General features: G+C 42.8%; 3 protein-coding genes across 4 annotated transcripts; 1 reads left to right on the forward strand and 2 right to left on the reverse strand.

Moving 5' to 3' along the window:
• Positions 1-3,515: 3,515 nt before the first annotated feature.
• cnot9 (CCR4-NOT transcription complex subunit 9) lies at positions 3,516-8,297 on the reverse strand. 2 transcript variants are annotated; one of them, XM_076105717.1, is made up of 8 exons: positions 7,906-8,297; positions 7,029-7,184; positions 6,787-6,902; positions 6,383-6,492; positions 6,165-6,274; positions 5,856-5,954; positions 5,638-5,729; positions 3,516-4,418 (listed from the first exon to the last, which is right to left on the reverse strand). In XM_076105717.1, the coding sequence occupies exons 1-8, from the start codon at positions 7,921-7,923 to the stop codon at positions 4,250-4,252; spliced, it is 870 nt and encodes a 289-aa protein (XP_075961832.1). In that variant the 5' UTR covers positions 7,924-8,297; the 3' UTR covers positions 3,516-4,249. The 2 variants fall into 2 exon arrangements, with proteins under 2 accessions (XP_075961832.1, XP_075961825.1); XM_076105710.1 differs by having other exon boundaries at positions 7,029-7,214; positions 7,906-8,296.
• Positions 8,298-8,347: 50 nt separating this feature from the next.
• Positions 8,348-22,067, forward strand: usp37 (ubiquitin specific peptidase 37). The gene is made up of 24 exons (XM_076105685.1): positions 8,348-8,523; positions 9,390-9,619; positions 10,392-10,542; positions 12,053-12,141; positions 12,229-12,344; positions 12,638-12,715; positions 12,956-13,044; positions 13,408-13,501; positions 13,668-13,823; positions 14,057-14,188; positions 14,318-14,441; positions 14,590-14,837; positions 14,970-15,087; positions 15,200-15,279; positions 15,472-15,636; positions 15,829-15,882; positions 16,408-16,555; positions 16,645-16,864; positions 17,004-17,170; positions 17,559-17,619; positions 17,832-17,947; positions 18,085-18,154; positions 20,165-20,303; positions 20,413-22,067. Exons 2-24 carry the CDS (start codon positions 9,446-9,448, stop codon positions 20,498-20,500), a joined length of 2,877 nt encoding a protein of 958 aa, XP_075961800.1. The 5' UTR covers positions 8,348-8,523; positions 9,390-9,445; the 3' UTR covers positions 20,501-22,067.
• ybey (ybeY metalloendoribonuclease) lies at positions 21,353-24,470 on the reverse strand. Its single transcript, XM_076105729.1, has 4 exons — positions 23,832-24,470; positions 23,518-23,649; positions 23,216-23,284; positions 21,353-22,368 (listed from the first exon to the last, which is right to left on the reverse strand). Exons 1-4 carry the CDS (start codon positions 24,039-24,041, stop codon positions 22,267-22,269), a joined length of 513 nt encoding a protein of 170 aa, XP_075961844.1. The 5' UTR covers positions 24,042-24,470; the 3' UTR covers positions 21,353-22,266.

The following is a 24,470-nucleotide window of genomic DNA, read 5'->3' on the forward strand; positions in this document are numbered from 1 at the left end:
TACTATGATCCTTGCAAACACAAAAATGTCTGAGTGACCAACAATATTCAAGTATTATAACACTTGACCTTTTAAGTCATTATAAAATGCTTTATAATGTGCTATGATTGTTGTTATAAAGCATTATGGATCTTTAGGAGTGCTTAGAACTCCAATTGTGCCACAAGCTGATTATAACGCATTATAAGTATGTTTGTAAAGAAATGCATTACAGACATGGCGTCACAGAAAATGTTACCTAACTTTTAGACTTGTTAGCAACTGAATCAACCCTAAATAAACACACAAAACCATTGTGAAACAGGTCAGGTCATCTTTTAGCCCAAAATCATAACATTGAGTGTTTTGCAATCTGATCATCATACAGCCTGTTATATACTTATCCCTTCATAATGTGTCGCATCAGAAGACAGAGGGAGTACCAAACCGAATGAGACAAATGTGCAGCAGACCTGCTGCTTATCGTGTAAAACCGATAAACTCCTAAATGTGGATGAAACACTTCTGGAAAGGGAAGGTTTTCTAAAGTCTGTATATCTGTATTCCTGTCTGACAGCGATCCTTTCCTTTCATTGTCTCCTGAAACAACAAGATCTAGTCTTGGGTTCTATGTGCTTCACAACCCACTGTACCAGCCCCCCCCCCCCCCCCCCCCCTCCCCCCCCCCCCTCCCCAGCCCCAGCAAGTTTAGGAGAAAAGAAGCCAGAGTTCTCACCACAACATGACTGATGCGATGCAAGGAATGCTTTTGCAGTTACACACAATTTATTATCACACTCCTACTGAAAAAAACAACCGACTGACTGACTGACCATGAAGAGCCGTGAGGCTTATTTTCCACAGCTATTTGCTCCATAAACTTGTTGTGCTTTCACTGCAGGGCCACGTCAAAGACGTTTGTATTTCCCATCCGAGTTCTTTCAGATTCTATTTCACTTGCTGAAAGTTCAACACACCCTCCTTCATACTTCACGTGCAAACTTTTGAGCTGCAATTAGGTCACATTATGTTGTTTTATTTTTGGGGCCATGCGTTTTGGATGGGGAGCGCTCTCTCCTTAGGCGAGATGAGTCACACAAGGCCACTTCTTCAGGGAAGTCACTGACCACAAACACACACACACACACACACACACACACACACACACACACAAAGTACATGACTAACGGGCGCATTGAGAATAAACAAGTCAGTCATGAAGACCAACAGCTTCATGCTTTCATCTTGTGTACTAGTGTGTAGTCTAGGTTTAAATCCGTTTTATCCAACATCGTAACGTTCCACTTCCTCTGTACAGTGGGATCTGTGTCCTGATATTAACTCATGACTGCTTTTTTTCCCCTCTTCCTGCACACAATTATGTGAAGAATTTCACACACACGTGAACAGGCAGTGTCGGTCCAGTAAAAATCCATATATAACTCTGGCTAGGAGAAGGACTGTGCACAGTAAATTAGAACCAGAGGCAGAAATATGAGACATAAAAGCATCACTTCAGCAAAACCCATATGCAACCGCAGCTGAAGAAAGAAAGAATGAGTCAGTCAAACTACAATATATATATATATATTTTCCTTACTTACCAAAAGTGAAGATCTCTCTGGGGATATTGTAAGTCAGAACTCCAGAGGTGGGTACTCTTCAGGAGACGGCTCTCCCAGAGAGGGCCTCAGATACTGAGGGGTAGGACCCTGGATGGCCGGCCTGAGAGAATGCTCAGGGATGTGTGTGTGTGTGTGTGTGTATGTGTGTTGCCCTGTGTGCTGGGATCCAGACTCGCGGCGAGTCCAGAGACTGTTAGCTGAGCTCAGGGCCTTAAAAGACTGGGAGTGTCATAAGGCAAATCTGGCTCAGCCTCCTCCCCTCTCACTGCCGGGTCTAGGAAACCCGATTCCCTATAGTCACTGCTGCCGCACGCTGGTACGCTCTGCTCCCGCCCCTCCTCATCCTCCTCTACACCCTCCCTCCTCCTCCTCCTCCTCCCCCCACAGCCTTCCTTCCTTTCCTGCCACTCCCTCACTCCGCCATCCGCAGACCCCCTTTACTGCATCTGGTGGGGGTCACTCCCCTCAGCCTGCTTCGCCTCGTTCTTTCTCCCTCATCCTCCGGGTAATCGCTGATGCTCTGCAGAGGGACTTGTGTTCCTGTATCAGCGCTGATAACGGAGTAATACAATTCTTGGAAAGAAGCCCAATCATAAAACAATGAGAAATAGCTATAGTGCATGAAAAAAAAAAAAAACGAATATCCTGAAATCTGATCTCAGAAGATTGCAACAGTCTGCGTCAGGGACGATAAAGGGCTGTACTGTAGATCTTGGCAGTATGCCACATCCTGCAGAGCAGAGCCTTGATTGGTAGACCATCTTTTAGTTACACTTTTGATACATATCTCTATGGTCCAACATGCACGTGAAACTGCATTGATAATAGTTTTAATATGCAAATAAATCATGGCCAGTGGAAATTCTTTCCACTGGCCATCACTCTCATGAACAATAAATAAGTTATACTGCACTATTACCACCACTTATAATTCATGCCATTGTCTATAGGTTTATGTTCACATGTATATATATACTGTATATACAATTTTTCTCTTGAATATATATTTATACTTATATTGTATATAGCTAAATGTCTATGCCTACATCCGTTCTACTTTTTTGCTGCCCTTTTTTATTCTTTATATATATATATATTGTCTTGTTTATTGTAAATTGGTGTTTGTACATTGAGAGCGGAGTGGAAACCGGAGACAAATTCCATGTATGCGTAAGCATACATGGCCAATAAAGCAGATTCTGATTCTGATCATGGGTGAATATGGACAATGTGGATGTCTGACTCACAAATAGCAACGTAGACGTCACTTTCCCTCCAACCAGTCGTACTAATGCACTCCATTTGAAAGGAATGGCTTCAGATACTTTCCTCATGAAAGGTAAACAGAGAGACACACACAACGCACTTAGGAGCTTCTCCTACGGGGATCGGATTTGCTCACAAATGGAAGGATTGAGCGTAGGGGGGGGGGGGGGGGGGTATCGGGCAATGGATGCTGTCCATCTCAGACATTGTGAGGATAATGGAACCTTTGGGGGGGGGGGGGGTGTCTGTTAATGTACTGGTGAAAGCTCATCAGTGTTCTGAGTGAGCACTCAGTGAGCGCAGGTGTGCCGCTCTCTCTTCTGACTGATAAAGAATGATGGACCCAGTCTAAAACAAAGTACTTCAAAACTTTTACTGCAATATTCCTCAACTTTAAAAAAACAGCTGTTCTTTATTTACATCACTAGTGACAATAACAGCTCATCTGAGCTAATGCAACAATTGATTAATTAATCAATTAAAACTAAAGCAAAATTAATCAATTAAAAGTAGTTTTAATCATTGCTGGCCTGCCGTACACAAAGCCAGTTAACACAATGAACTAATCAGAAAGAAATCAACTGGTTTGCTAAACTGCTGCATGTAATCAGACCAAAGAAGAACAAAAAGAGACACAACTAGTCAGAAGATTAAAAAGTCTTATTTGAAATGAGAGAAGCAAAAAAATTATAATAACAGTTCCTACTGTGAAGTGGAATGTTACAGAAAGTTACAGTGATAAACAGGGAAAGGCGAGAGCTGACCGATATATTGGTAGAGCTGATATTAACAACCGACACTAGCCTATCATTGAGATATCAGTACTGATATGCTGACAGACATCCAGACAACCAAACTGCAGTGTGGTGAAACGCAGCAGTTAACATTTTACAGGCTGTATTTTAACGTACATCTGGCAGTTAGTTTTCTCCCTCATTTCAAGTTAAATGTACTTTTCTCCTGTAACTCAGTTATTACAATATTTTTTCGATAGTGAGGTATTTTGTTAAACAGAGAAAATGTCATACTCGGACATATCTTTCATGTTGCGACATGAATGTCATAAACAAATACCAGCCAATATATCATTATTGGTTTTAATTTTTCCTCAAATATCAGTTATTAGTATCGGCTTTGAAAATCTACGATCAGTCCGGCTCTCAAAAAAAGAAAAGAAAAGATTTTCAGCTGTGAAGAAGTGACCGTGTGTGGAAGTGACATACTGGCAGAAAAAAAATACAACAACTGGTGTAATCCAAAAAGCAAATCTTTCTCCATTATGTCCTTCCCCTTTTGTCTTACTGCCACGTTGGGCAAAAATACAAAATCTAGACGGTGATGAGAGTCCTTCTGTGTCGGCTGCAAACACTCCGTCCTCATCACTGCGGAGCCAGCGGGATGCCTCTGGCGTCGGTGACTTGGCCCTCCTGCAGGTTCTTCACCAGCTGTGCCAGCCAGCGCTTGGTGGTGGTGTCGTCCTTCAGCACCTGGGCGAAGGTGCTGTCTTTCAGCTGGTCTGGCAGACACTGACGCAGGGCTTCTCTGGCCCTGAGGAAAAGAATACCACGTGTCACAAAAACCACCCATATACTTCTCTGTCAAAGTCTGGCTCTAAAAGAGACAACTTCTCATGTTGCATAGCTCCAAATGGAAGCGAGAGGTACACCGTATTAAAAAAAAAAGAAGCTATTTTTGGAGGTTCTCCTGCTTATTATCACAGATCTATATTTCAGGTATAACCTTTCTTCTGCGATATGATTTCCTGACATGCATTATTAATACTACTTAAAGGGATACTAGCTATAATGGGCTATATCTTACCCATTAGGTTGATATACTAAATATTGGCGGACTTAAAAAAGCCCAGTGTGTAGCGTTTCTGGGGAACTAGTAGCAGGAATGAAATACAAGTATAATATCTGTGTTTTTGGTGTATAAATCACCTGAAACTAAGGATTGTTGTGTTTTTGGCTGCTAAGAATGAGTCCTTCATATCTACATATCACGCAGATTCTATTTGATTCTGCATATTACCGCGTTTCCTGTGAAAGCACTGAGCTAGGGTGGGGACTTGTGGCGGAAATTGATGGTATACAGTAGCTAATCCTGGCCCCACAGTGGTGGAATGAACTCCCCACTGACATCAGGACAGCAGAGTCGCTGCCCATCTTTCGGCGCAGGCTGGAAACTCACCTCTTCAAGAAGTACAACCCTGAGCCTTCCACTCAGCACTTATTGTATTCGTATTAGTTTGTTCAGATCATTATCTAATAAATAATTAGCGTATAAACATTAGGTTCTGATCCCAGGCTGACATGTCACTAAACACTGGATTTGTGTAATGGCTCCTCCTAGTGGCAACTACTGACAGTTACATTCTTCAGTCATATTCTCAGTCCTGTCAAAGTTTCCAGAGTCATAAAGGGTAAAAAAAAAAAAGTAATCGACATGTTAATATTAAACATTTGATAATATTGTGTAAATAATCCAGCGCCTGTTAAATCATTTGACATCTACAGTTATGGTTACAGACCCTCTCTTGTATTTTTAGTGTGATTAATTTGCCCAAACAAGAGACAAAAAGACACAAATATATATTTATTTTGGCCACTATAATTTGTGTAGTAAAACTATAGTGAAAATCTGATATCGTGACGTCCCTATGAGGGACTTGAACCTACCATACACAAATTACCAGCCAATCAAGAGCCAACAGTAAAACAGGTGAGCACATTCGGTGTATCGCATCGGTTCAACATTGCTCTACCTGAGATTGTCTGAGAGGCGAAGGTAGCAGCGGACGACGTGCTTCAACAGGCGAGCTGATGGTTCTTTAGAGAGCTGGAGCACCATTTTGCCCTGCAAAAAAAAAAAAAAAATTATATATATATATGTGCGCGCAATGGGGACTGCTGGGGCCAATGTTGCACTGTGCAGAGAGCCTCAGAATTCAATCACAATTCAGATGTTTCTCAAAACACTTACGAGGATCATGGCCACGTGGGAGAAGCGTTCATATGTCTGACATATATAGGCCAGCCCTGTGTCATCCAACAAGATCTTCTGCAGTATAAAAGTAGCAACCTGCCAGACAAAAGGAAGGGAAGAATTTATGTTTCTGAAACTGAAAAGAGTAAAAAAAGAAAGACGGTAAAATTAGCACTACAGCAGTTGTAAAAGCAGTAGGTTGGGAGAGATGACACAGGGTTTTATTGATTACTGCATACCAACAGTCAAGTTAGGGTACAGGTCAGTTAGAGGACCGTATGAAAAGCAGCTGGAACAGTTCAGTACCGTCTTGGAGAGCTCACTCCCTGATTCCATGATGCGGAGACACAGCGGGATGATTTCGGTGGTGAGGAGGAAGTTAATCACTTCTTGTTCGTCCGTTTTGACCAGAGCACCTGCCGTAAACACAGAAACACAGCTCGGTGAGAGTAACGACGACACCGTTTTAATGGAAAGAACCATCATTTAAGAAATAAAACCCATAAGCAGGAGGGAAGCGTTACCTATAACTCCGAGGCTGGTAAGTCGCAGGTACTCAAACGGACGTGTTTTGCTCACAGTGTGCAGAAAGGGGTAAAGGAAAAGAGGGATGTGAGCAGCAAGAAAGGCCGACCTGGTGAAGGGACAAAGAAGTAAAAGCATTTTTAGAATCAACGTAACCAGACTCTTATACTCTTATATCAGAGGTAAGCTGCAAGGTCCCTTTATACTGACATGGATTTTACTGAGAAAGGAGACAAAAGTAAAGTACCTACATTAACATTACAAGCAATTAACTGACCAGGGATTAAAAGCCCCAGTTCTTGGATGTGAGACTAATTCCTGTGTCAATAAAAAAAAATACATTTAACAAGTAAATGCCACAAAAACCAGTGTCATTTTTTCCATTTAAAGAACTCCCTATTACCGTGTCTCTGGGTGTGAGGCAACACACTGCAGCAGTGCCAGGGCATTGCACACTCTGTTAGACTGGTGAGCTGTAAGCGTGGGTGGGTTTATAGATGGATAGATGTTCACTATTTCCTAATAAAAAGAGAAAGAAATAAGACGACAGAAATCAGTTAAACGTATCTTTAAAAATGCCACGCAACAGCACATATAATGAACACGCATGTATACTAGGTAGCACAGCTAGGGGGGGGGTCATACCTGCAACAGGGCAGCAATCGTGCCACAGGAGTGCCAGAGCATTGGGGCCAGGTCTGGCACAGACTCGCGCTTCTTGCTCAGCTCCAGCAAGGCATTCTCTCTGGTCTCCGGACTGGACAGCTCATTGATCCATTGGTAGATCTTCTCCCGGTCTACCTGGGCCAGAGCTGTGACGTTAGTAACAGCCTGTTTAAGGACGGGAACACAGTCAAACGCATCCATTATCGCCATGCAGTTACACTTTGGATACCGTCAATATGAAGGTGTGAGAAAAGACATTATCTGTCATTTTGCTTATCATAACAATACTTATCTTTACATATCTTATGCGTGTTACAGCTAGACACATTCACATTATTGAAATCAATATATTCAACTATATCAGCTTCATCCTGGCACCTCTGTGAATTAATTGGCAGTTGTTTTCTGAGATCTACGTAAATTATTATTATGCAATCACCTAGTTATGTCAGATAAAGTATGTATTTCGTCACAGACCCAACCATTGCAAGCTGTGCAGCCAAACATGGTCCAATGCCACAAGCTATTTTAAGCTTCAAAAGATACCAAATGTGAATTTGGGGAAATACGAATACGTGGTGCAGAAGACATCTACAATATTTCCATTTGATGAAATGGTGTAACCATAAAAAAAAAAACATGGAGTCCTGGGAGTTACATATTTCCCTCGATATAAAACAATGATACAACTTAAATTAAGAGTTGGAACATGATACTCCATATATGTAGCCAATACTGTCAGACAGTGTTGGACAGCATAGTTTACAATCAAAAGCAAAATATAACGTTAGAAAAGATTGTAAAAGTATGTTAAGGCGGCTGATAGCGCACATTACACTGATATTAAGATACTCACTGCTCCCGTGGCCAGCATTCTCTGAAGCGTTGTGTGGTCCCGAGGTGTCGTTAAAACTACTGTATCAGCTGAAGTGTTGTGTAGCAGCAAACTAACGTGGCTGCAATGAAACAAACTTGGCGAAACCAACACACAGCACGGGCAGCTAGCCCAAGCTAGCTGCTAACGTTAGCGTTAAATGTCTCGTCAAACGGAATCCAGTAGCTACGCGCGAACATCAACATCACAAACAACATAACTTCACATCAATATCAGCATAACAAAACGTTAATATGTTCCGTATCGATAACGGCTTCGATAGATTGACGGCTATTGACCAAATAACATTATCCAGCGGGTAGTTTTTGTTGGCAATGGAGGCAACCAACCTAAATACAAATCGCCAAGATATCGCGAGAGCAGGATCGGACGCACTCTCGGCGATCATTTCCGTTGTCAATTTTCACATTCCCGCCATCATCGCGCAGTGTTGCGAGGCGTCGTGTGCGGGTCCACTGTCAACAACATACGTACTGGGGAGCAGGTGAATGCCGGCAAAACAAACTTTCTGCCGTCGGAGGACCCACGGAGACGTTACTGTGATTTAAAAGTTTCAAGACGACCACGTATCATCGACAGGTAAAGAACGGCGACGATTTAATCAAACTGTGAGACTGTTTTCATCACCAAATTACAATCAGGCAAATTAGCCAGTTAGCTAGTTCCCGCTAGCATACTAGCCGACTTGCTAATGTCGGCCTCCCCTCCATTCAGCGTCTGTAGATGAGGGGACGACATCTACATCCCATATATTCGGCTTGGCTGTAGCGTTAGTCACCCTAGCTGACTCTTTTTGTGACTGTTCGTCTTGTCAGAAAAACGTTAACCAAGCAAGAAGTGAGGAGCGCTGGTCGCACTGTGTCGCGCATCTTCGCACCTTCGCTCGTCTTTGCTGCCGCGGTTCAGAGTGGCCATCGGGTTAGTTTGACGGCTAACGCAGACCAGGCTACGTTGACTCTTACTTGAACTGCTAGCCAGCTAACACAAGTGGCTTGAGTTCCTCCACTTCGTCAAACGCTCACCCATGTCTGTCGAACATGTTGCTGCGAGTGTACAGTCTATTTTAAAGTGTGCTGTGTTTTAGCTGTTGTGCTAACGTTATGCTGCATGTGGTTGAGTTTGTTGTGACTTTAAACAAGCGCTCAGTAGTAAACAGCTGCACGTAGCGGCTTAGCTTAATTGCGTTATTTATATTTGTCATCAGCTGAGTAATAGAAACATCGCGAATAACAAGTGTTTTGGGGAGTTTTTTTTAAAATGTGTATGGTTTATCATTGAGCTCATTAGCATACGCTTGTCAGTGGCAGTAAGTATGGTAAATCGGTGGCACTGATGTGATTAAAGCGTGACATTTATAATCTAAATCTATGTAGACTGGACACAGATGGTGGGCTGTAAATGACACACTGTAATGACATTGATTATTTAATTTCCCTCTTGTATAGGATTTGTTTGATCACAAGTCCCAGCCTCCAAAAGTGCACCAACTGGATAGTAAGCCATGTCAACCATAGTGCCCAAACTGTCCAGCGGTGGCGCTGTAAAGATCCGCTTGAGCAGCATGGACATGGGCACCACCAGATGGAAGGAGGGCACTTTTGAGATTCTGGAAAAGGACAGCAAAGTCAACCTGTGTATACGATTCAGCTGTGGCGGAGCTTCCAAAACCTTCCAGGTATTGTTCAGTTTGCAGATACTCAATAACAGGTGCCGCTGTGAAAACATTGGTTGGATTCTGAAGCATTTGTTACGCTTTTCATTGTGATATTTTGAGATCCACCACTTGAATATTTGAGTCTCGTCTTTAGAGCAGTCTTGGGTGTTTCTCCCTTTTATGATAAACATATCGGAGGCTTCAGGAACATCCGGTGATATGGATGCTAGCTGTTTGTTGATGCTTGTACGTTACTCTGCAATATTCAGTAATGGCTCGCTTGTACAACAAGCATTAAGATACAATTTCAAGGGTTTGGAAGCATTGATGCTGTAAAATGTACAAAAATGAAACGTATAACTTAAGTTAGGAAGGAACACACCTCAAAGACCATGGAGTAAATTCATTTCAGTGTAACATTAATAGGCTACTAAAGTATTCAATTGTAATTATTTATGGAAAAATGTACGAGATAGATAAATAAAACAATAATTAATCAATTCATTTGACTATATTCAGTGTTTGTCCTATATTTATATATATATATTGTGAGCGCCGCTGCTAACATTTCACAACAGCTGAGGAGAGACGGGTGACGCGAAGTTGACGTTGGATTTGGTGTTTTTTTGTTTTTAGCTGAGCTTGCCCGGAGAATATATCTGAAGTGTTAATTTTTAACAACAAAAATAGAATGCGGCAGAATGAGTGTCTTCATACGCCCGTACCCATCCGCTGGCCCAAAGCAGACGAGCTCGTGGAAACATCTAATCTAGTTTTCTTTTCTTGCCCTCAGCTGAGCCAGAACTTGAAGACTGTGAACCAGAATGTGAGCCGAATCATGCTGACTTTGAAGGACAGCAGTGTCATCGTGCTCGACAAGATTCCTCCGAGTTTGCTTCAGAAGACTAAAGAATACCTGGAAAAGCTGAAGCTGGGAAAGCCAAGTAATTACACCACTGCTCATTTTAAGAAGTTGCAAAGCTTTGTTGATGGTCCGCAGCACGATGGAAACCAAAGGAAAGTGATCGCTGCCTGTGATATTGACTATCATGGTTTGTGATTGAGCCGGGTACAAAGTCATTATTTTAGTCACAGCTTTGCTTTAGCTGTATTTCTCATGGCCATGTTGACTTGGTACAGAGACAAAGAGGGGCATTACTTTTTCTTCCTCTTATTAATAAGCTATGAACAATTCATTTAAATACACATACACAGTATTGCAAAAATAATGACTAAATGTTTTTTATTTTCAGTTGGACTTTGACACATCCTTAATTAAAGAATTGCCAGATTAGATAAAGCATCAAACTGTTAAGTCCTGTTATATTTGATTCTGATGCGAGTTTGTCCTGCTCCTTCTACTCCTGATACTGTGTGATACTGTGTGCCTTTGATTTTGATAACCAGTCTCTTCTTAAAGAACATGGGTACGTCTAAAGATAACAACACCAGTACATTGAACCTCTCTCTGCCGATCTGGCCCCAATCTCTCCAAACAAGCCGTTGCTTTTCTTTATTTAAATTCAGCAAATAGTCACAAAGCTTGAACTCAAGAGCAGCCGATACATTGATCGTGGTTCCCCAGCACAAAAACACACAATTCAAATTATTAGTAAATTGTTATATATGTATGTATTTTTTAAATGTATGCTTCATTTGCGAAAGGACTGGATTGGGATCACGATCGGGCGGTTTTAACTTTGCAGCAGTCAAAAAGTAAAAAATGGCGGGTCTTGTGTCAGCCAGAAAGATAGAATCAACAAATTAATTCAAAAAGATCAAAGCAGGTCATGAACCGTTCGCCCAGTCCCGCTCTGAGCTGGTAAAAATAACAAGGAATATAACAAACCGGCTCTAATTACAACCTAATGTACTGATACAATTAGGTTCACCATCTTTTCTGAATCTGTCCAAGCACCTCCTGTAACTCAGCAAACTCATAAACCACCAAAGAGCACACGTTTAGGTATTAGTTTACCGTATTTCTCAGTAACATGAAGTGGACTGAGGGGAAGAATCGGTCTCCACAAACACCACTTTGACACAACACAGTGCTTCCTGCAGTTACGATGCTGTCTTTCTGATTTGAGAAGTTTTTCCCTCGTCAACTTCTCTCAGAACTTAATCTGCATGTTTTATCATGCGGGGGCGCTGTTCTACCAAAACAAGTGTTTTTAAACTCCGTTTAATGTGATATCTGGTTGCAAATATGAAGTTAAATAGCAAAGAAATCTGAATATGTGTACATTTTTTTAAATTCATACATTTTTAATATTTTTAATTAAGAGGAAGAAAAAATTCATGTTCCATGATCTGTGGTCTATTATTCCGTTACGCTCCCTGACATTTTAGATAGTTGCCGTGGTATCGTTTCAGTGTTGTCATCGAGTAATATAAAGTATTGTATTTCACGTGCTTTGTCCTGATTTCTTTGTTCTTTTTTAAACTTGGCAGTTTTAAAATCATCCCATGGAAGTGCAAACTTCAGTGTGCTCGGGAACCGCTCTGTGAAAAATGACACCAATCCCTCAGGGGAGAGACAGGTGAGCAAGAAAACGCCACGTTTTCTTAACTTTAAATTAAGAGACGTGTACACCGACATTTGACTGAAGTTTCCTAACCTCTTCCAGACTACGCCGAGGCGGCAGAGTGCAGAAGGCAGAGAGGACACGACACCGCGAAAGCCCCTGGGCAGCCCGAGCAGAGCTGCCTCCACTCCCACTCGCACCGGACTCTCTGAGAACAGGTATGGTGGAAATCCATGTTGCTGTCAATATGCAAATTATGTCATGTGATCAATTTGATGAGGCGATGAAGGTTGGCATCATTACAATGGAGCTCAGCCTGTGTTGTGTTCTTTCTACCGATAACAGACCCTTGGCAGGCATTCCTTGTGACGATCTTCCTGTGTATGACCGTTGTCTTAATGGAGAACTTTGACGCCTGTCATTAGCTGTCATGGTTTTGTCTTTCTTTCCAGTTTAGGATTGGTCGGTTCAGGTTTGTAACATGAATTGTTCCGTGTCATTGTTTTTCCAGGAGTGAGAAGAGAAAGAGACTCCTGACCTCAGAAAGTGACCTGACCGAGGACTACCCCAAGGAAAATGACTCATCAAGGTAAAAGCAACACGCCTCACTGCCCACACTGAACTCCAGTGGGTGGTGGATACACATGCAATGACCTCACTTCAGAAACCTTTTGTCTCTGTATCTGGTGAAAACAAGGATACCAGAATGTTAATATATACAGGATTATAAAGTGTTTTATTTGCATGAATAATGGCTTTCATTGGCAGAATGGAGTTTTAGATTCCACAGTCAGGTAACATCCAACAATCGATGTACTTGTATCCTTAGCAACAACAAGGCCACTTCGGACCCATCCAGGAAGTTTCTGCTGAGCTGCAAAGAGAAGCTGAAGCAGGCAGAAGAGAACCGGAGCTCAGGTAAACGTCGACATCCACAACTTAGCAGCAACACTTTCTATATGTTGCTGCTGATGTCTTTGCATGATAGATTTACCTATCAGTGCGCCACACATTAGTGCTCCACACAAATACATGGCATCAGCTTTTGGTTGCCGAAACTGAAAATATGGTTGCCATTTTTAGTCACCTTAAATTTGAGCAATTAAGATACTAAGCAGTTATATGTCAGATTAATAATATAAATGTAACATAAAAGCTTTGTTACAGTAAACAAGTCTTTGTAGTTTGTGTTTTATTTGAAACTTTACAGAATTTGAATGTACAGAGCATCAACCTGTGTATTCAGACCTAAAACTGACTTCATGCTTCGCTCGCCCTCAGCTCCGCTGGGTTCAACTCCCCTTCAGCCGACGTCGTTCTACGGGAGCCGCTCTGTGACGAAAGACTACAGCCAGAGCCACTCCTTCTTGGACAGGTGAGTTTCTGTCGTGGTCAGCTAAAATGTACAAGCTAGCGTTGTTCTCAAAATTTAATTGAGAAATGTTAGTTGTACTTGAACGTAATTGTCAAGTTGAAGCATCCAATCATTGTGGGGCCAGAGATTCACATCTGTCTAATCCCCCCCCACCCCCCCACCCCAGGCCATCCAGCACAGCTCACACCACTACAGCCAAGAGAAGCCTCATGCTGCCCAATCACTCCACTCCCTTCAAGAAGGTGCGCACCTCTCTGGACTACAGTGGCTGGAACAAGCAGCGGCCCTCCACTCTGGCCCAGCCTCAGCCCCCGCTGCAAGGGTAAGAATCAGCCACATGTGAAGAGAGACTGGACTGCATTCATTTTGGATGTTGTGAAACCAATGGATGACCAAGGAAAATCAGAAAAAGATGTGTATGAGAGAGACAAAAAATGTCTCCCATGAAAACCATGTCTCTGTAAGCCCTGGAAGAAGTTGTGTTGGAAATTCAAGGCAAATGCATCATTTCACTTTCATCCATTGTGTAAATCCTGTCGTTCATAATTATCCCAGATTTTCCAACCTGGGCAACACTTGCTACATGAACGCCATCCTGCAGTCCCTCTTCAGCCTGCCGTCCTTCTCCAGCGACATGCTGAGGCAGAGCATCCCGTGGAAGAAGTTGCCCATCAATGCATTGCTGAGGTACGACGCTAGTCTCTGTAGACTCGGCAAGAATCATTCCTTCATTCATGCGTTCGTTAATGGACTCCTTTTGAAAAAACAACCTGACTAAAAGTATTTTATTCTGCGCGATGTCTTCGCTGCCTGCAGGCGTTTTGCTCACCTTATGGTGAAGAAGGACGTGGGCTGTCCAGAGACAAAAAAGGACCTCTTAAGGAAAGTGAAGAGTGCCATCTCCTCCACGGCTGAGCGTTTCTCTGGAAACATGCAGAATGTAAGATGTCCCTCTAGAATCAATGGTTCAGAGCAGTTGTTGTAGATAGGTCTGTCTCAGTTTTGTACGTCCCGTCGGTACATAACCCTCCTCTTACATTCATTAATTGTGCTTAATTCAGTCCCGTGCGTGTCCCGTTGTTTCCCAGGATGCTCACGAGTTCCTGAGCCAGTGTTTGGACCAGTTAAAGGACGACGTGGAGAAAATGAACAAGAGCTGGACAAACGAAGCCGCGGCGTCCTCGTCGTCTTCTGTGCCGTGCGAGAACGGCCAGGAGGCGACGTCGCCGGCAGCCAAGGCGGAGCCCGGCGAGGAGACAGACACCTCGCGCATCTACACCTGCCCCGTGGCGGTCAACATGGAGTTTGAGGTGCAGCACACCATCACCTGCAAAGGGTGAGAGGCCCAGCTCCTGCTTGATCACCTGAGTTTATCCTTGCGATGTGTCTTTTGTAATGTATTTGACAATAAGTGATAGTGGCTCTGGAGAAAAGAAATGTTCATTTCTGCTTTCATGGTGTTTTGCAGATGTGGCGAGGTAGTTACCAAGCGGGAGCAATTCAACGACTTGTCCATCGACCTCCCGCGGCGGAAGAAAACCCTCCCGCTTCGCTCCATTCAGGATTCTCTGGATCTCTTTTTTAGGGTAAGAAAATTCCTCTTTGTCCACCTTCAAAGCTTGTTATATTAATTTAGTGAGCAACTAGATGTATAACTATTAAATGTGTCATGATAGAAGTTACTTTTTCTTGTTGCAGATGGAGGAAATTGAGTACTCGTGTGAAAAGTGCAATGGGAAATCAGCGACTGTTATGCATAAATTCAGCAAACTGCCCAGGTATTGGGGGGTGCAATGCACAATGCAAAGATGTCACATTCAGTTTCAAATGCTTGCAGTTGAACATATTTCAGTGTTGAGCAGACACACACACACACTGCATTTCAAACGTTAGATTAGCAGCACAACTGGTACTTCCTGTAAGCATCCGTCGATCACTGCTGATGTGTGATGGCTGTGTTCTCCCCGCAGGGTGCTTATCCTCCACCTGAAGCGGTACAGCTTTAACGCTCAGCTGTCTATGAACAGCAAGCTGGGCCAGCAGGTGGTGATCCCCCGATACCTGACCCTGCTGTCCCACTGCACCGAGTCCACACGACCCCCCTTAAGTCTCGGCTGGAGCTCCCAAACCTCCATGTAAGAAATCCTAAACGCGGTGAAATAAAATGTATGAATAATAACTTTAAACATTTACATCCTGAGCTTTTTGGTGATTGAGTAGTGTTTTAAGTAAAGTTTTTTTCTTTTCTTTTTTTGACTTTGATGCATTAAATTTGGCTGAGAGATGAGAACAAAGGTTTGTAAACCTTTTCATGTTTTTCCTCAAAGGTCAAGAACACTCAAAACATCTCAAATGGTCAACTCCTCCACAGCACCTCTCCGGTAAGTACCGCCAGTTCAAACAATGACGCATCCCTTTAAGAAAAGTGGCTTTGACGTCTTTAGACCTTAAAGCCATATATAATATAATGCATGATTTTGTCCTCAAATGGCATCACAAAATATGGTTTTAATGGGTTTCAATCGGAACATTTTTGTCCTTAAGTGTTTGTATTTTCTACGCAGTTTATTGCTGGAGCCGAGGTTGAACATCCAAAATAATTTAAAAAGAAAGCTCACACCATCTCAAAATGATACCACAGCCACACATTAGCGTAGCCAAAATGATCACATGACCACAGCTTTAGTAAAGTGTGCTGCAACTTGTTCTCTGTTCGAGCAGCTTAATAAATTGTGTGTAGGAAACCATTAGTAGTTATACAAACAGTGTGTCAACTGTCACATATTGCAGGAGTAAGAAAATATCCTAAATTGTGCCCAGACTTGATTTTACTATTTGCTTATAAATTCAAGCACTGAGCTTATGACCTTGTGCGTGTGTGTGTGTGTGTGTGTGTGTGTGTGTAGAAGGATTGGAGGGAAAGTGTCCAACTCCAGCTGCACCTCTATTCTCTTGGACTCCGACTGTGAAGAAGAGCTGAGCAGAAAGGTGATCGCGAGCCGCAAGTGCCGCCTCAGCAGCTGTCTGCCTGACGATGACGACCGACCGGAGGAGGTGAGCAATATACTGACGGACCACGTCGGTTATGATTCAGCCTCCCATTGTGTCCATCGCTGTTTAGACACCGTTCTGTGTGTCCTCAGAGAGGAGCAGCGATAGACTCGGCAGACTTCGGTGGCATAAACGACGATGAGATGCTGGCAGCCGTGCTGGAGATGAGTCGTCAAGAGGCCGGGCTCTCGGATCCGCCCCCCCTGGAGGATGAGCCAACCAGCAGCCCGGACACAGGCTTTGGGGATACAGATGCCCATGACCTGGCCTATCACACAGATCTGCTGGAAACAGACAGCAAACAGCCTTCAGGTAGTCTATTCTGGGAAATAGGGGTTTATACAGGGGGCAGTCCAGTTTTAATTTCGTCTTTTAAAAATGAAACGCAGTATAATAGAGAGGTTCTATCACTAGTAGGTAACTGACTTGTGTACGGGTCGATCTTGTGTAGATGTGCTGGATTCCCTGGACTTGACCATGGATGAGAACAAGGAGAACCAGACCCCAGAGAGCGTGCAGCAGCAAGGTGAACTGGACTGGGTGCAGCAGTACAGTCTGGATCAGGAGAGAGAGGAACAGGAGTTACAACAGGCTCTGGCTCAGAGCCTCCAGGAGCATGTAAGACCACATGACATCTGCAGGGCTTTCCTTTAGGAACGGAGCGATGGCGCTGCTGCGTCTAAATACTATGGTAGCACCACGATGCCATGAAATGACCTGCGTCAAATACGCAAACTAGAAGTACGACTAGAGGTACTTGAGGAAACCATCATTTGTAAGAAATCCTTATCGAGTAACGTTACATTGTTACTATCCAGGCTGAACCGGTGTTACATTAAAGTGCTTTCTTTTGTTTACTTTAAGGATCAGCTTATGTCATGGCAATCATCTAATGAGCAAGCAGGCATTAAACACCCAGTATGCATTAGCTGAGTGAAGGAGCCATGTTGAAACTTCTCGCACTAAATCTCATTGTAACACCGTGTCTCCCCCTCACCCCATACAGGAGGCCCAGGAGCTGAGAGAGGATGATGATCTGAAGAGGGCCACCGAGCTCAGTTTGCAAGGTATGAACCAAGAGCGACTGAATGTTGAGGAGCCGACATAATCACTCGAAAGCAGACATTTTTTGGCTGTCGTTGAGCATCTTCGGCAGACCAAGGACCATCGATGTTTTGTTGGGGTGTCGGCAGTACTAGTCTCTGGCAGATATTTGAGTATTTGAGTCATTGCTTGGACAATGCCTGACCACTATCAATATCTCCTTCTCACACAACAGAATTTAACAACTCTCTGCCTGAGCTCTTGTGCTCAGACGATGATTCTGGCAACGAGGACGTGCTGGACATGGAGTACACTGAAGCAGAGGCTGAGAACCTGAAGAGGAATGCTGAGGTACCAACGTCTGCCCTATCATTGGTCTATCATAAGTAGCTAACTTTTCGAGCTGTATTCATAATACACAGTATAGATGGGAAACACTGAGCCGTTTTGATTCACAGTAACCTGATTATGAATGTTGTGATCCACAGAGCGGAGACGTGGCCAACTCCTTCAGACTCATCAGTGTCGTCAGTCACATCGGGAGCAGCTCCTCCTCTGGTGAGCACTCAAGTGTTTGTCTGCTGCGGCCGAGAGATGCACCAATACTCCCTGACATAGGAGACAACAGGCCGATGCACCATTACTTTAATAAATAACATTCTATACAGAGATATCGATGTACAGTCCCTGACAAAAGTCTTGTCGCTTGGGTACAAATTGACCTTAAGTGCCCCTCAAATATATTTGGAATCATCTTTTTTTTTTTACAAGAAATGGCTAATTTCAATCCCAACAGCTTTTGAAATAATGTTTTGGTGCCAAACGAAACTGCTGAAAAGCATTCTAACGTTCACAGCTTGGTAAAGCCCACTGAGTCAGTTTTTGCAAAGACAAAAGTCTTGTCGCCTTGTCATATGATGCACCCAATCCTAGATTACAGCCTCACCTGTGATCAATAATTGATCAATCAATTAGTGGGTGTGTATAAAAAGAACCCCAGCACACCAGACCTTCACATCAACTGCAACTTGACCTCTGACAACATGCCTAAGATTCACCCTGAGACCAAAGCGTTGATTATCAAGAGGCTGAAGACCAGATCCACTGCTGAGGTGGCTGACACCTTCAATGTGTCTCAGCGTCAAGTACAAAGAATAAGAAAAAGATTTGAAGAGACTGGAGATGTTTTTGACGAGCCCAGGTCCGGCAGACCCCGCAAGACAACTGCTCGGGAGGACCGTTTGTTGGCTCGAAAATCCAAGGCCAGCCCCTTTTCCACTGCAGCAGAGCTCCACCAGGCCTGGTCACCTCAAGTCCCCGTGTCAACCAGGACAGTTTGTAGAATTCTGTCTCAAAATGGCCTCCATGGTCGAATCAGTGCCCAGAAACCAGCACTAAACAAAAGGCAATTAAAAAAACGTGTGGCATTTGCCAAGGCCCACAGCCTGCTAAAAGGATGGACGCTGGAAAAGTGGCAGAAGGTGGATTTCTCAGATGAATCTTCGGTTGAATTACATCACAGCCGCCGCAAATATTGCAGGAGACCTACTGGAGCCCGCATGGATCCGAGATTCACCCAGAAAACAGTTAAGTTTGGTGGCGGAAAAATCATGGTCTGGGGTTACATCCAGTATGGGGGTGTGCGAGAGATTTGCAGGGTGGAAGGCAATATCAATAGCCTAAAATATCAAGAAGTATTAGCTACCTCTTACATTCCCAACCATAAAAGGGGTCAAATTTTGCAGCAGGATGGTGCTCCATCGCATACTTCCATCTCTACATCAAAGTTCCTCAAGGCGAAGAAGATCAAGGTGCTCCAGGACTGGCCAGCCCAGTCACCAGACATGAACATCATTGAGCATGTCTGGTGTAGAATGAAAGAGGAAGCATGGAAGACGAAACCAAAGAATCTTGATGAACTCTGGGAGGCATGTCAGACTGGTTTCTTTGCTATTCCTGATGACTTCATCAATAAATTGTATGAATCATTGTCGAACTGCATGGATGCAGTCCTTCAAGCTCATGGAAGTCATACAAGATATTAAATATGGATCTCACAGCACCACTACTTAATTCACTGATGTTATGCAACATATTTTTGTATTTGAAGTAAATTATTTGTTCAATTTTCACATTACTCTCTGTAGGCGACAAAACTTTTGTCTTGCCAAAATCTGACCTTTCTTAAATGATCAATCTTTCTTCAGTGAAGCAAATTTATTTTAGTATATTAAACATAATTTGGGAGGGTTTTAGCTTTCATATGAGCCATTTCTAAAACCAATGGATTAATTAAAAGTCAGGTTATAAGCTGTTGTTTCTACAAAATGGATAAGTGACAAGACTTTTGTCAGGGACTGTATTTATTTGTTAGGTTTTGTTTAAAAAAAAACAACTAATGTTTCCTTACACATTAACGAATGATCTCAGTCACTTCCACACAGTGAGGCATACAGCTTATTGATTAAACACTGGTCTCGGATCAGTACTCTGTATTGGGCCTGAAAAGGTCAGATTGGTGCGTCCTAACCTCCATCTGCCACAAATGCTCTTTATTTCACACCACAGGCCACTACATCAGTGACGTGTACGACATGAAGAAGCAGTCGTGGCTGACCTACAACGACCTGGACGTGTCGCGCACACAGGAAGCTGCCGTACAGCGAGACCGGGACCGCAGTGGATACATCTTCTTCTACATGCAAAAGTGAGTGTCCCACAATGAAGCCGGTGGGCGTTACACGAGTTGGCTGTGTGTGTGTGTGTGTGTTTGCCCTGACAAGTTTTTTTTTTTTTTGTATCTTGTGTGTCCTCAGGGATGTGTTTGAGCAGCTGTCTGAAATGGAGCGATCCGGAGTCAACACCACTCCAGAGGCGGGAAGGAACGTCCTGCAGCCCCTCTGAACCACAGTAGTGGGAGCGCTCCTCTGAACAAACTCGAGTACTACTGATTGCCGTCCTTTTACGGTCGTCTTCAGGCACTTCTTCTCCTCTACAAAGAACGCTCAACGCCCTGCTAACATAGCACCCGTGAATGCCAACGCGGGTACTAAACTGTCAAGACTCTTTAAGAAACCAGAAAATGCAGTTAAAAATGTTCAGTGGATCAAATTTTGCCTCCATGTTTTTGGGGGCTGGAGTTTTACTTTGCTATGATTTTTATCAAACAGTTTTGTAAAGTTTCCTTTCTTCGTTTGTCTCTCGATACACTTCTTCTAACTCTAAAGCCGTTCACTCTGGCTTTCACTTAAAATGCAACTAGCGAGCACCAGATGCTACTGGTGCTTCATGGATTGTACGTTTTGCAGACCCTTTATTTCCCATATAAACTAAATAAAGATATATTCTATGTTGGAGTATAAGCTATTCTAGAGTTAGAGGGGTGTTGTATTTAGCGGGTACATTTTGGTGCAATATTTATGTTCTGGCTCAAACCGGCCAATTCAAATGAGCTTTCTGTCCGAGCGTGTGGATGTTTCCCAACTTGTTTTTTGTGCTTGACTTATGAACTTGTTTGTGTGTGTGGTTGTCTCCATATTATAGATTTGAAGATCTGTAAGCTTAACAACGAAGCCTGTTTCTTACCGAGCTTTTCTCAGTAAAGCCTACCTTATTCTTTTGGGGATTTTGACTTTGTGCCTCCCAAAAAAACTTTTATAAATATGTATACAAGCTTTACTTTGAAAGTTGTACAACCTTATTGCTTTTGGATAAGTCCGTCAATCCTCGACAATGTGCAAGTACGATTTTTTTTTCCTTTATAAAAAGCCAACAGATTTTCTATTTATTGCAACATACGGTTAATATGTTAATTAACCCATCAACCTGCCATGGCGAAAATGAGTAATTTATACTAGAGCACCAGGAAGGCTAGCGGTCACCTTTAAATTCACGGCCAGTATTCAGTATTTGACACTTTAAACCTCTGCTAACCTGTTCAACTAGTAGTAGCTACCCGGTGTGCTTACTTCTGTACTAGACACTGGTTGTTCAGCTTCTTTTGTTACCGCTGTAAAATAAATTAAATCACATTTCAGTAAACCGTGATAATGTGCAGTGTTGGAACATGCTGTCTGCTGGACATATTCAAATTATTTCCTTAACTCACAACAGAAGAAAGTCTATGATACAGCATTGTAAAACATGGGTAATAAAAAGTAATCTGGATGGACCAGTTGAGATTATTGATACCCAGTTTAAGGAAGTGTGCATTATTATTAGGACTCCTTGAAGTACAGCACTGTTACACGATGAACGTACACACCTGGTTATAAGAGCAGCTAAAGTTACAAATTCATTCACCTTTTAATGTCAGCATTTCTGAAACATTGCTCTCCTGAACGTCCCAAATGCCGTGTAAAGAGGGTCAAATGTCTTTGTGAAGTAAAAATGAACCGCTTTCTTTTTCTACCCTTCATACACAGCCGACTCTTCCTAAAGCAGATTTTAATAAAATACTACAGTGAAAGTGCACAGACTTTTTAATTTGATGTTTGAAAGGATATCCACGCTCACACTGCTGCACGTCTGCAGCCAGGTGATTAAAGTCCTTCAAAAGCAGTTGCCGCAGATTTGTGATTGTGTGGAACGCAGCACGGCGGTGAATACAGTCAGGATACCGAACAACAATATCGAGCACCACAGTGCAAGTTAAAGGGAGCAGGTACTCGTCACCGTGAGCTATCCTGGCTGCATCGCTTCATCAGTGGCTCCAGATGTCTCCCTGTGAGTCTGTTGTACTCACTTAGAATGTAGCTCTCCTTCTGCAGCATCTGAAAACAAATGTTGGTGTAATCTATTCACAGTGTGACAAACCATTCGGATTTTAATTAGCATATAATTCAACAAAATCATCTGGGTAGCACCCAAGCAGCATAAACGCAAGCCATTCATATCACACACATCATCAACAATGTTGGCAGTGTTGGAGAGTTAAACGTGTGTGTTGCGCTTTATATGCTTGAGAGATGAAACCTGATTAAACAGAATGCATTTCATAGATGGACAGGAGTAATGAGGTGGCAAATGAGACTCATCTCCAGCTGGTTTGCACATGTTTTACAGTTAAAGGGCCAGTACACCCAAATAAATAAACAAAAAACGTCTTTCCTTATTACCTCCATCGATATCAAGCCATTTTTTCTGTTTGTTTGTTCTGATCTGCCTCTAAGATGTATGCCTACACCCATATTCAATGAAACATCTTTTTTTTTTTTTTTGGTTCTCTCATCTTTAAGAAATTAAATTTGAATAATATGACGGCAATATTGCTTTCAGGAGCTCTAGATGACCCACAGCCCGGCCATGGTCCACTTTTATGGAACTACTTGTGTTAACAAAGAAAACGTCCCATAAAAAGAGATGAAAGTGTCTTCTGTGGGTTATCAAGAGTAACATGGAAAGTGTTCTGGTAAAGATAAATATTGCAAATTGCAATTTTCAGGGGCGAGCGGAAAAAGAAATACAATTCACCTCAATTGTACTGGGGGGAGGCAGAAATGTCACAAATGCATCAGGGCACACACATAAAACCAGAACTATCTGCATGGCTACATACCATGCTAGAGAAGCTTTGGGAGAAATGTTACATTGCAACAAAAAAAGAATTCCCATACAAACCTCAGTCCATTCTTCCTCTGTCTCATGTCTGTAGCCCAACAGGTGACAGATACCGTGTGCAGTGATAACCTAAGGCACAAGAGGAGCAGTTAAAAAAACAATAGTATTTATTAAATGTATTGTGCATCATGAAAGAAAGTGCCACTGCAAATCTGAACACATGACAGTTGGTGGAATTCAATAACAAGGTATATATATATATATATATATAAACAAAACACGTATTCCTGCTTTTCTAAGAGGTGCCACAACTAAACTGTTAGACGACATCAAACATGGTGTACAGTGCTGCAGCTACTCACAGCGAGGGTTCCGTGCAGATCCAGGGAGTCCTCTTTACACTGCTTCATCACAAACTCGACTCCCAAGAAAATGTCCCCAAGGTTCAGCTCATCTCTATGAAGGGGGCAAGGCAGTTTACCAGGCCTCAGGTCCTAAAAAAAAAAAAAGTACCATTTCAACCGATTGTTTCAATAAGTCAAATAAAGTAACCCCCCTCCCACCAGATTCCAGTTGGTTTATTCTTACGGAAGAGGAAAATATGTAACGTTAGCCAAGTTAATACTCAATGAGAGCAATACTGTCCTATGTTTGCATGTAAGTTGGTCATATTTACCTCGTAGAACGGAAATGAGAGGACATCCGTGGGCACATTTTTCTTTCTGTAAATTTTATTAATTTGCTGAATCCTGTGGTTATCCACGCAAACGATGCCCAGGTCAAATTTATGGATGCCCAGTATGTGCCTCAGTGTATCAACATCCTTGCGCAGTCTGGCGCGGCGAAGAGGCACCACCTTTTGGAGATTCCGCAGTACTACTCCCATTTTAAAACCCGGCGTAAACAGAGAAAACAGGCTATTTAAAAAAAAAAAAAAATCGGAGACATAGGTTTATGCTGAAAACATAACCCACCTCCGACGACGGTTAGTAATTCAATTTAACTAGTAATTGTGGCAGTCAGTTCACGAGAAGAGTTGGTCAGCTTCGCGTTAGCCGCGAGCGATGTTCAGCCATTCCGGGCCGGCAGAATTCAAGGTGACACCGCGGTAGCAACATGGAGGACCCCAAACGGATTATTTACGCTTTCTCTGTGTTGTTTGTATATGACAGTGAAGTTAAGAGAAGTTAAACATATTTTGTCGTCGAAGGAAAATGGTCCCTCGCCCGTTCATTCGCTCAATGAACCAGTCGCAACGTTGGCAGTAGCGGAAAGGGATTTAGCATCAAGCGGGGACCTAATTAGCTGTCGGACC

This window comes from Anarhichas minor, unplaced genomic scaffold, assembly GCF_050575085.1.
Source record: "Anarhichas minor isolate MPS153535 unplaced genomic scaffold, ASM5057508v1 ptg000004l, whole genome shotgun sequence".
Lineage (NCBI taxonomy): Eukaryota > Metazoa > Chordata > Actinopteri > Perciformes > Anarhichadidae > Anarhichas > Anarhichas minor.

Coding starts and splice junctions, on each gene's coding strand:
- cnot9 (XM_076105710.1), bottom strand. Junction 6,903..7,028: donor CGATTGCTGCCCTGTTGCAG/GTATGACCCCCC, acceptor TCTTTTTATTAG/GAAATAGTGAACATCTATCC. Junction 6,493..6,786: donor GCCTCACACCCAGAGACACG/GTAATAGGGAGT, acceptor TCCCTTCACCAG/GTCGGCCTTTCTTGCTGCTC.
- usp37 (XM_076105685.1), top strand. CDS start 9,446: ATGTCAACCATAGTGCCCAAACTGTCCAGCGGTGGCGCTGTAAAGATC. Junction 13,502..13,667: donor AGCCACTCCTTCTTGGACAG/GTGAGTTTCTGT, acceptor CCCCCACCCCAG/GCCATCCAGCACAGCTCACA. Junction 20,304..20,412: donor ATCTTCTTCTACATGCAAAA/GTGAGTGTCCCA, acceptor GTGTGTCCTCAG/GGATGTGTTTGAGCAGCTGT.
- ybey (XM_076105729.1), bottom strand. CDS start 24,041: ATGGGAGTAGTACTGCGGAATCTCCAAAAGGTGGTGCCTCTTCGCCGC. Junction 23,650..23,831: donor TCTCATTTCCGTTCTACGAG/GTAAATATGACC, acceptor TTTTTTTTTTAG/GACCTGAGGCCTGGTAAACT. Junction 23,285..23,517: donor ATCTGCACGGAACCCTCGCT/GTGAGTAGCTGC, acceptor CTTGTGCCTTAG/GTTATCACTGCACACGGTAT.